This window comes from Panthera leo, chromosome A1 (genome assembly GCF_018350215.1).
Source record: "Panthera leo isolate Ple1 chromosome A1, P.leo_Ple1_pat1.1, whole genome shotgun sequence".
NCBI lineage: Eukaryota > Metazoa > Chordata > Mammalia > Carnivora > Felidae > Panthera > Panthera leo.
In genome coordinates, this window is record NC_056679.1 from 124,113,777 (window position 1) to 124,126,115 (window position 12,339).

Below are 12,339 nucleotides of genomic sequence, written 5' to 3' on the forward strand. Positions count from 1 at the left end.
TTAGTGTTCCACTAAAAAGTCCCTTTCTCTTATTTTGGGGGTGGAATTAATGACTCCCTTTTGTCATTTTTTTGTAGCACTTTGTACACGCCTCTTTGGCAGCCCTTGCCATATTAGTTTATAGCATTGTGTTTACATGTCTCTTTTCCCCGCTTAAATTGTGAACTTAAAAAAAATTGTTTTAAATGTTTATTTTTGAGAGAGAAAGAGAGCATGCACGTGCAAGCAGGGGGAGGGGCAGAGAGAGGGAGACATAATCCGAAGCAGGTTCCAGGCTCTGAGCTGTCAGCACAGAGCCCAATGCAGGACTCAAACTCACGAATCATGAGATCATGATTCAAGTTGCTCTCCTCCACCAGTTTACATTAATCTTCTCTGTTGCACAGATGTTATTTGTGGTAATTCTGTTCTCTCTCTCTCTTTTAATGTTTAATATTTGTTATTTTGAGAGAAAAAGCTAATGGTGGAGGAGCAGAGAGAGAGAGAGAGAGAGAGAGAGAGAGAATCCCAAATAGGCTCCATGCTATCAGTGCAGAGCCCAATGTGGGGCTTGAACTCATGAACCGTGAGATCATGACCTTAGTCAAAATCAAGGAGTCAGATGCTTAACCAACTGAGCCACCCAGGCACCCCTGTGGTGTTTATGGCCTATAAAGTTGCTGAGAACACTAAATTATTGAATAAGACACCATTCTCTCTAGGCAAATAACAAGATTGAGTTCCTGCAAGCCTCTGGTTACAATTATTTCATTAGTTGATCAATATATAACCTTGTTTTATGTGTGTTTTGGCTTAAAGACACCTTATTTGATATATATAGTTGACGCATTAACCTTGAACTTAGAACCAGTAGCAGTGTAATCCATGCCTAAATGAAACTTACCTAATATACATATTTTCTCTGTAAGGCACATCACTTCTTCCACTTGGGACCACTAGCCAGCACCTTAGACCTGTTCTCGAGGGCCATTTTAAACAGCAAAACCACCAACAAAAATGCAGAAAACATGGCTCTAAATAGATGATGAAAAGGATATTTGTATATAGTATGAGATTAAAGTGTCATCTTGTTTCACCACAGCTGGGAACGTGAACATCAGGTGACTCTGTTTTTGCCAATACACATGTTTGCAAATGACTGTGAAAACATCTAGAGTATTGATTTCGGGGGTACAAATTAAATTTTAGAGGGTGGATTTGCAAACATGGAATCCATGAATAATGAAGATAGATTGTATCTACCTGGTGTCTCAAATTCCCGAGCCATTGTGTGATTCCACCACCCAATTCTTCGTCTTGGCACCTCTCTTAGGCATTTTTAGGTTCCAGCTTTTCTTATTTTTACCAATTCAGTTACCACTTGATTCACTTCTCATTTTCCCCAAACTTGCTGCCATCCTTTATTTCATGTGTTATTTTCTCTGCTCCCGTTTGTTTTGTGTTGTGTTTCTATACCTTTCCCATAATTTTTGTGGAGTTTGCTGAGAGAATACAGATGAATTAATCAAATTCTTACCCAGGATTTTATGTCATACCCAGCACCTTCAGTCAGGTGTTACACATATACTGGGTGTTTACTAAGTACTTGCTGAACAAATTAAAGAAGTGCTATTTTTTTAATGTTTATTTTTTAGAGAGAACACAAGCAGGGGTGAGGGGCAGAGAGAGAGGAAGACATGGAATCTGAAGCAGGCTCCAGGCTCTGAGCTGTCAGTGCAAAGCCTGACATGGGGCTCGAACCCACAAGCTGTGAGATCATGACCTGAGCTGAAGTCAGACCCTCAACCAACAGAGCCACCCAGGTGCCCCAAAGAAGTGCTATTTTTATGCATAAGTTTAGTGATGGTAAACAATAAATGGAGTTTTTAATATCTTATGTAGGTAAGGGACTACCTCTTTTTCTCCTTATTTCTGATAAATTCTTTGACTTAGGGAAACATTGCCTGAAGATGATGGGGAATGGGTTTAAAATAAAACATGAGGCTGGAAGGCATACTTTGTTTTAAAAATAAGTTTTCTTTCCCTTTGCATCATAATCTCTTCCTTAATCTGTTTACTTCCTTTACAGTTTTGTTAGTTGCAAAATAAGGTAAAATTATAGTGCTCACATGAATCCCAGAAATAATCTAATTTAAACTTTTGATTTGTAGGAAACTGAGGGTCAGGCTACCTTAGCTCAATTCTTTGCCCCACCACTAAGTTTGGACAAGTTTCTCAATTGTTTTGGCCTCAGTTTCCTCACCTGTAAAATGGAAATAAACATACTATCGATAATTTTAAGATTGTTGTGAAGATCAAAGGAGATAAATAAAGTTCTTAGTACTGTGCCTGACAAGTGGTAAGATCTCCACATATAACTAACTATCATAATAACCTGCTAAATAAGCAGCTTAGGTAAATAAGTGGTTTAGTTTGGGCTCCTGACTCTCAGTTTAACATGTTTTCTTTTAGATATAAATAAGAATTATAAACCTCTTTTCTGAGTTAGCTACTATTATTTTCTTCCCTTCATCTCTTTCATTTAAAGATGATCACATGATGCATTTTTTATTTCTCTTTTAATAGCTAAAGATATTCTCAGCATTTCACCCATTACCACATTTTTAATCACTTCCTGAAGAGAAAATTTAAAATTTAGTCATTCCTTTTAATTGTTTATGACACTTTCAGATGGCATTTTTCCTGTAAAGTTGAGTACTCTCACAGAAGCAGATTTTTTTCCAGTTACAATAATGTACTTCACTTCCCAGCATAAATGGGTTAAGTGCCACACTGGCTTGGGCTTTGCTTAAAAGCAAAGAGAAAGCTCCCAGACAACCAGAGAGGAAATAGTCAAACATCTCTATGTAGATAAATTCCAAATTCCACTCCCTGTCCTAACATGGTCTGTAGGGAACAGAACACCTTTGATGGGGATCCTTTGAACCGGCAGGACATCTTCTGGATACCACAGAGAGGTGAGTGCCACATTCAGAGTCTAATAACTCCAATCCTTGCAAATTGGGCCTCTTTTTCTATTATGTGAGGGTCTTTTTCTGCTTTCTTCAGTGAAATTATGGGTCAGAACCCAGCACATAAATTACTTCTTAGTTAGACTGCTCTTTGGTAATTACAGGGAATCTCATCTTTTGGCAGCTGATGTTTTAATGTTTGTTTATTTTTTGAGAGAGAGAGAAAGAAAGCTGGGGAAGGGCAGAGAGGGAGAGAGAGATCCCAAGCAGGCTCTATGCTTTCACTGCAGAGCCCTATGTGGGGCTCGAACTGACAAACTGTGAGATCATGACCTGAGCTGAAACCAAGAGTGGGACACTTAACTGACTGAGTCATCCAGGTGCCCCTTTTGGCAGTTAATGTTTTAAAATGCTGCAGCAGGGGTGGAAATCATGGGGGTCAGAGGTCAGGGGCTGGTGAAAGTATGTGAATATAATGGATTTATCTTTCTGAAACTCTAGGCTAGAGAAAATTAAACCTAGGAAGAAAGGTTCAAAGGAAGATTCTTTTTGTGTATTGGTGTTTTGTGGCAGCAGGGTTGAGGGACAGTAAATCACTAATAGCTACTGTTTTGGTAGAAAGAGTCTAAGCTTTGGATTAAGACAGTCATGGGTTTGAATCTCAGTGATGCCACTTATAAACTAAATGATTTTTGGACTGGTTACATAATATCACTGAGCTACAACTTCCATATCTATAAAGCGAAGATAATATCTTCTCCATAGGGATTTTTAGTAGACCAAGATATAATTTGTGTAATATAATTAGCACATTGGAGACTCTCACTATCACATCACAATTATGTTTTTGCCAATCTTGCTGCTAGCATCTCAAAATGTTCTTTGTATGAAGGCACCTTGAGTGGATTTATAGATTTTGAAACTGAATGTGGTATTTTGACAGCTTTTTCTTTTTACATTTAGATACAATGTCACATAACATTAGTTTTAGGTGTACAAAATAATGATGTATATTTGTATATATTGTGAAATGATCACCACAATAAGTCTAGTTAACAACCATTATTATACATAGTTAAGGAATTTGGTGGGACTGAATGAGGCTGGGCAGCTTGCTGCTTGCTTCCTCTCTCCCATCAGTAGAGTTCACGGGTTCTTAATTAAACCTGCAGCCAGAGTGCTGTCCCTAGAATTTATTCCTTCTTTTCCCATCCTTTAAAAACCCAAGTCCATGCTATGCATGGTTTCTGACACAGAATGGATATCAACATACATTAAGTGAATGTATGAATAAATGAATGAATGAAAGTAGGACCAGCGCTGGGAAAACACATACATTTTTGTACAAGTGTATTCAGATGAAAGTTTGCATCTAGGATGCACCCTTGAGTGGGAACTTTTGAGTTGCCAAAGGACACCTTTGTATGTGTGTGTGTGTCTATGTCTATGTGTGTGTGTGTATAATGGAATGCTAGACAGTAAACCCCCCCACACACTGTTTCTTTTGCTTTGGTCATATGAGATAAGATGCAGGAAGACAGAGATAATTTAACGTGTTAGCATTTTTAGCAGAAACTGGCAGAGGAAGTATCTCCTCCTTTGTTTCTTGCTTCTTGTCCCCAGTCAGTGTGCATAGCCAGCCAGCAATAATTCCTTGGATTTGTTTCCAGTCCTTCTAAAAGTAGTTATTACTGTGTTTATACCTTTAAGGATAAGACACCACAGGTTACTTAAGTGGCATCACTATATATTCTCAGAGTCCTTTAGTCCAACATGGAATATTCATAGTGTTGTTTGAGAATTCTGGGTCTCCATTAAATGCTGTATTCATCTGAGGTCCCGTAATGAGATGTATATTTCTAGGAAGTGACCTTTTATTGAAGACAGTTGTTCAAAGCTGCTGCATTTTAGAAGTTAGGGCTGATGACCAGGGAGTACAGGAAATGATTTGCTTTCCTCCAGAGCAAGGCATAATCTTTCTGAATTTTCTGTGGCCCAGAGTGTTGGTACACCTGGAATTGCTTAGATTTAGGAAGGCTAATTTACCTCATTTAAGACTTCAAGAGACTGATGTGGGTTTTTTTTTTTTAATACAGATTTTCATGAAATTATTCTTGTGCCTAAATTAAGACAATAGCTTAGAAAAGGTAGCCTAAAAAAAATAATTTATGCATGTCTTCATGTAAGCACATGCTTTCAAGTAAGTTTTAAAAGAAAAGTTTCCAGAGCCTTAGGAATCTATCTTTACTGTACCGCCTACCGGTTCTGATGAAGGTGATATGTGATACCAATCACACCCTCCTCCTGAACTGTCAAAGTTCTCTCCAATTTGCCAGGGAATGTGCTAAAACAGCAGAGCACAGAGTCCTCCCCTACATAGTAGATCCATTCACCATGGGGAGATAGCACAGCTAACAAAGTCACCACCTTCTCTGTTATTGGAACTAAAGCTTTTGTTACCTGCATGTTCATGAGGACCACTGTGTTTGATCTGTTGGACACCACAAAGTGCTCTGGGTTTTTAGGAAGCAGTATCACACTATTGACAGTGATATCTGTCCTTGTAGTACTGCCTAGAGATTTAAAGGTATTTGAACATTATGTGGTCTTCATATCTTTGCAGTGCCATCATTGGTGCAGGATACATCAATAATGTCATCTTGTGTAAAAGTTGTTTCACTAACAAAGGAAGAATAGCCATGAAATTCCTTCAGGGTTTTCCCAGATTTTAACATTAAAAAAAATTTTTTTTAAATGTTTAATTTTGAGAGAGAGCACAAGTGGGGGAAGGGCAGAGAGAGAGGGAGACAGAATCTGAAGCAGGCTCCAGGTTCTGAGCTGTCAGCACAGAGCCCAGTGCAGGGCTCGAACCCATGAACCATGAGATCATGACCTGAGCCGAAGCTGGACGCTTAACTGAGCCACCCAGGTGCTACATCCCAGATTTTAAACCAGGAATTCTAATTGGTCAAAAGAGGCACTAAGGATATGACTCCTATGATAAGAAGAGTTTAGACAGGCGACACCTGTACTGTGTGCCCAAAGAAGGAGAGGATAGTCTTTGTAATGACTCACATCCCTTGTTCAGGATCTCCTCCTCTAAATCATTCATCAGAGAAGTATTCACAGAATCACAGCAATGGTGGAGATTTTTAGTTTTGAGTTTTCTTTCATCAAGATTGTGGTTAGGTCTAACAGTTGCCTTTTTTGGAGTATACCACTACAGTACCAGGAAGTTTCATCATTTCCTCCAGGAGATAGTACTCTACCAACTTCTACCTTTTTTAACCATCAATGTTTTAAGGTCTGAGGTGAGCTCTCCTTTTTGTTCTCAAAGTCTCCTTCCATTTAAGATATAATTAGTCAAGTAGTTTCCTGCAACTAAATGACAATGATGGTTTTCCAGGTCCACCTGAGGTTACATCCAGATTTTTCTTGGCTGGAGTTTAGAGTGTACTCAAGCTCTTCAACTGCATATTTACCCCCTGGTTTACTCTCACAGATAACTAGGATGGCTTTGTACAAAGATTTTGCTACTTGAACTTCCAACTGAACTTATTTCTAAGTCCCTGGGAGGCACCTCACATTTGTTCATATCTACTACCCACAAGTAATCTCTTTGTGGTGGTCCTCTGGTATTGGAGAGAATGTGGAAAAGGCACTGGAGGATAGGCAAATGGTAGAATGAGGGGCACTCACCATATTGCACCAATTGTTGGCTTTCTGCAGTCATTAGAGTCAAATGAGTCATTGGCTCATTTCTCTCTTTAGATGCTCTGCTCTCGTTGCACTATTAGAATTACAGCACTTACCATGTGGTATTTGCTGTTACTGTCCATGATTCTGTCTCTGCAAGTAGATCTATGATTCTCAATTCTTTTTTTCTTCTCAGACCCATTTGGAGGGATATGATTTGGAGCCATCAGTAATAGTAGCTCACTCTGGACTGTGGCATCCTCTCCACCCTCTGACTCCCTTTCCTTGTTAAAAAAAAAAAAAAATCACTGAACTAGGGACACCTGGGTGGCTCAGTCAGTTGCGCATCCAACTTCGGCTCAGATCTTGATTTTGCATTTCACAAGTTTGAGCCCCACATCCGGCTCTGTGCTGACACCTCAAATCCTGGAACCTGCTTCGGCTTCTGTGTTTTGTCTCTCTCTCTGCCCCTCCACTCACATTCTGTGTCTCTGTCTCTCTCAGAAATAAATAAACATTAAAAAAAAGCCACGAGAACTAGAGTGAAATTGGGGGCAGGATGATCTTTTATTCCAAGCATCTGATGTGTGTCTGGGACATTGCTGAATGAACAACACAATGCCAGAGGCCACCAGCTGATTCAAGGGAGAGTCAGAGCTAGAACGCAGGCAGTGTCAACTTCTAGAATGCTCCTCTCTTCAACTACTGCAGTTTTTCTAGCTTTGTCTCTGAGCATGATTTAGTACTGTTGATTTTTTTTCAGAAAGGGTCTTTTTAAATTCACAAATAATAGATGGGTGTTCTCATTTTAAAGGAGGCAAGCAGTAATTCCCATTGTTTTTGAAATATTCAACAGTTAACATTGATGAGATTTTAAAAACATAAAACCCCATGTTAGAATAACAATTTTAGCTTTAATATCTATAATTATTCATTTACTCGATTACTGAGAATTTGAGCTTTAATACAGTTTTCATGGTTGGGCCTCCCTCCATTTCCAGAATGCTTTTAGAACTAATATAAAGGTGTGACTTCTAGCTAAGAAATGGAGAAAATTAAGACAATGTTCTGAATAATTAGGCACTAAAAGTGCCATTAGTATTACATTTAATTTTAAAGAACACATTTATTCTTTATTTAAAAATTGTAAAATTTCTCTTTGTTTTGTACTCATTAAATCAAAACATTTATTTCCTGAGAGAATAGCTACTGCTGTTGAGTAACATGTGTTTACTATTTGCTATTGTGGAACCAGCAAACATTGTTTCCTGATGGTATTTTTATTATTATAGACCCAAATTCTTTCTGCTTTATTGCCATAGGAATTTTCAATTAGTAAGATATTTCAATTGATTCACATAAGAGAAAATCTTATTCCTTGTGGTTTTCTCTAGAAATGATGCTTGTGAACTTTTCTCAAATGATTTGTTGGGAACTCCTTTTTTTTTTTCTTATAATCTGTCAGATGAAAATGTGGCATCCTTTATCTCTTCCTGAAATGAGTTCTTGCTTTTACAGTTGCTTGACCCTTAGATTATTCCACCATCTCATGTGGGATGAGATAAGAAGGCAGCAGCCTTTTTGTCCTAATCAATTCCATTACCAGTATTGTATGCCTACCATGTACCAGTAGGTACTTAAGTAGTTAGGCTTCAAAGAGAAATAAGAGAAGCTTCACTATTCAAAAGCACTATGTAGAGAAGCCAACAGGTAAACTGTTAAACACCAATCTGTGTGACACATGCTAAGGTATAAGTGGCATGGAGAAGAGTTGGTGTACAGGGAGGAAATGGCTAGTCAACTCCATCTGGGGCTTCAGGGAGGTGTTCAGAGAAGGTTAGCCTTGAGATGAGTCTGGAAGGTGGGATTAGTTTGCCAAAAATGAGGCAAAAAGGACATTGTAGGCAGAAGGAACCACATGAACAAAGCGTGGGATGTAAAACACCATGACAATTAGGGGAAATTGTGAGTTGTTCTATTTGGCTCCTGTGTTTAGGGCCTGAGGCAGACACCAGATGATGGTCTCAGATCTATACAACCGAGAGTACTTTCTTCTGGAGTATATTTTTCGTAACTGGTGTACTTTTCACATTACATAGTAGAATGAATTATGGACAAATTAAATGTTGACTGGGGTTGATGCAGTAACTATGAAAGGATCTATATGATGCCCAAAAATATAGTAAGATGAAAAAAAGATTCTGCCTGAAACCCCCCAGAGTCTGTCACTGGAAATGGAGTTAAGAGATAGGAAACTAACTTTTGACTGATGACGTTTTCAGTTCTCTCCTCAGCCTGCCTGCATTGATTTGGGGATGATGTGGGCCCATGCACTGTGGACACTCCTCCTACTCTGCAAATTCAGCCTGGCAGGTAGGTTGACCTGTGCCCTTTTATGGATTGTGTAGTTATTTTTAGCTTCTTTGGATAAGAACTATTAATTTGAGTGCAAAGTGCCTCCTGGACCATGAGCGCATGTGGGTGAACAAGGGATTCGTGACCTCCCTGAATTTGTGTGGGTGGGTGTGTAGATGTTGATGTACACATATGTGTGTGCAAATTTGGCAAGATGTCCTATCACATTTTCAAAGGGAGATAAGACCTGCCAAAAGGCCAACATCCACTGTTTTAGAGTGGTAGTAAATTCTTGTATCAATAGTTTTTGTGTGAGGAGCAGTGGTTGCATATAAACACACACAAAAATAAAAAAATATATTTTCACAGTATTTTCAGTAATTTCCAAGGATATAAAGGGAAATGATGGAATACCACATTTTTACAAGGGCCCATCTCAAGACTATGTGCCTGATATTCATAAACTACCTTGCAGATGTAATATCCGTTAGTTTGGTTGCATCTTATGTTAAAAAAATTAAGACCAGAGAGGAAAAGTGGGGATTGGGTACTGGGAACATAGAGAAGGCATCATGTCATGTACCGCTTTGCTAGGGCTGTCATAGCTACAAACTGGGTGGCTTAAATGACAGAAATTTTTTTTCTTATAGTTTTGTAGGCTAGAAGTCCAAGATCAAGGTGCCCATAGGGTTGATGTCCTGACACCTCTCTCCTTGGGGCATAAATGGCATTCTTCTTGGTGCCTCTTCATATGGTCATCCCTCTTGTTTGTCCTAATTTCCTTTTCTTATAAGTACACCAGTTGGATTGGATTAAGGCCTACCCTAATGGCCTCCTGTTAACTAATAGCTCCTTAAGACCCTGTCTACAAATACAGTCACTTTCTGAGGTACTGGGGGTAGGCTTCAACATATGAATTTAGGCATACACAATAAATACCGTCACACGTAGTAATTGGAGGTGACCAAGAGGCAGATAATGTCTTCCAGGCCTCTCTTTTGCCATGGCCTGCCTTGTCGCCCCCTAGGGTATTCCCGTGGTACTTAGGAGTTGTATAGACAATATAGACACGTAGGCCTTTATCTCTCTGTGTCATCTAACCTCTTTTGGCCCATTCAGAAACCAAAAATTGGTCCAGTTACCCAATTTACAGTTCAAATTATGTGCATCATGGCTCCTATCAACTCACCCTTCCCCTCAACATACCTTTTTCTGTCTCCTATCTGTGGCTTCTTCTCTTATTACCTTTTACTTGTACCATGTCTTATGTAACTGGCTCCAGTTTCCACCAGACTTCCCTTCTAGACTATCCTTCCTTTGATCTCTGATCAGCCCTGCCTTTCTTCTATTACAAGACACTTTTCAAAACACTAACTTCGGGGGCGTCTGGGTGGCTCAGTCAGTTAAGCGGCTGACTTTGGCTCAGGTCATGATCTCGCGGTCAGTGAGTTTGAGCCCCGCATCAGGCTCTGTGCTGACAGCTCAGAGCCTGGAGCCTGTTTCAGATTCTGTGTCTCCCTCTCTCTGACCCTCCCCTGTTCATGCTCTGTCTCTCCCTGTCTCAAAAATAAATAAAACATTAAAAAAAATTTTAAAAAAACCACTAACTTTGCAACAGCACCTAAATGATATAAGCATATAGGAAAGAAGGGAGATTGGGAACATTTTAATTTTGAAAAATGTTCTTTTTGCATGTGGACAGTTCTCTGATAAGAAGAATATTCCCCTTAGAGGAAGTTAATGAATATTTCCCTTTTTATACACATAGGGAAAATAGTTATTTTGAGAAATAGGAATATAGTTTTGGATTGTTTTTGAAGATGTGGGGCAAGGATAGATATGTACCAATGGTAAATCTAGCCTTCAGATGTCCATTTTTAAAAAATAAAAATTCTGTTTTTGAATAATTTAGATTTATAGGAAGCTTGTGAAGATAGTGCAGAGAGCTCTTACATAACCCTCATCCAGCTATCCCCATTATTAATATCTTATAATACCATAGTACATTTGCCAAAACTCAGAAACCGATACTGACACATTAGTACTGACTAAATTCCAGACTTTATTTAGATTTCACTAGTTTTTTTCATTAATGTTTTCTCTCTGTTCCAGGATTGAATTTAGGGTACCATATTGCATGCATTGTCACAACTCCCTAGTCTCTTCTGGTCTGTGACAGTTTGTTAGTCTTTCCTGGTTTCTCAAGGTCTTAACACTCTTGAGTACTTGCCAGTACTCCTGGGTTTTGTAATAAGTACAAGGGAGGTGAAGTGCCCTTGTTATTCTATCACAGGTTGTGGCAGCCTTCAGATGAAGAGTTGATATCCTAATTAGAGATCATGAATAAGACCTAAAATCAGCATCCTGTTGGCCAGCATGTGGAAACGGGAGGATGATAGATGTATAGGCTCTGTGAATCATGGTGGTTCCATTACATAAAGTAAAAGCAGTTGACATGTGCAGGGTCACACCAGATAACTGAGGCTGGAAATGTAAGTAAAGCAAGCAAGTAAAAGTGAAGCCTAATATTGTTTGTTGTTTTGGTTCCTTCTTCTTCCAGTTCTTTCCAGCCTCCTATTTGTGATAAAACAAATCTCAAATGACCTAAAATACATAGATAGAATGTTATGAGGATATATGAAAAGAGGAGAAAAAACTACTGATAAAATGAATTCTACCCCCAAGTCTTAGAATCCTGGATTTTCACAGCAGACCATTTTTTTTACATTAGTCAGGGAAACTGGTTTATGCTGCAAAAATAAACAAGCCTCAAATCTTAGTATTCAAAACAGCAAACTGTGTATGTTCATCAGAGGTAAGTAGGATCCCAGGGTGATGAAGGCTCTACCATCCTAAGACACTGTCATATCAATGTGGATTTTCAGTGTGTGCAGGAACAGAGGAAGGAGAGAAAGGACAATTGTATACCAAAACTTAAATGCTCCTCTCATGTCATTGGCCACAGCAAGTCATGTGGCCATGGCTAATTTCAAGGGAGCAAGAAAATAAAATCTTACCATAAGTCCAAGAAGGGGAGATATTGATGAACACTGCAGATACTACTGAACTTATATTTTATTCATCACAAATCTCTTCTCTAATACTAGAGTAGGGGATCAGAATACTCCATTCCAAAATATGCCATTGGGATTATTTTGATGTGGAGGTAGACGAGAATCAACAAATGCAGTAATGAAGGCTACTCCATTAGTTTCCCACATATATTTACCTTCCTGCAGTTTGCTACCCTTGAAAACCTAAATTCCTTTTCCTTTGTCTGGTCTCTTCACAAATTTATTGTATTTTTAAGATACTATGTGAGCCCAAGATTTAACCA

At 38.9% G+C, this 12,339-nt stretch overlaps 1 protein-coding gene across 4 annotated transcripts in view; it reads left to right on the forward strand.

Annotated features, from left to right (window-relative positions):
• Positions 1 to 12,339, forward strand: part of IL31RA (interleukin 31 receptor A) — an 82,186-nt gene that overhangs the window by 14,233 nt on the left and 55,614 nt on the right. For 3 of the 4 annotated variants that reach the window (XM_042939096.1, XM_042939125.1, XM_042939105.1), the window contains exon 2: positions 8,930 to 9,020. In XM_042939096.1, coding sequence (XP_042795030.1) covers positions 8,930 to 9,020 — 91 coding nt within the window. Of the gene's footprint in view, positions 1 to 2,881; positions 2,958 to 8,929; positions 9,021 to 12,339 lie in introns of those variants that run through there. The other variant, XM_042939115.1, reaches the window with a different exon arrangement.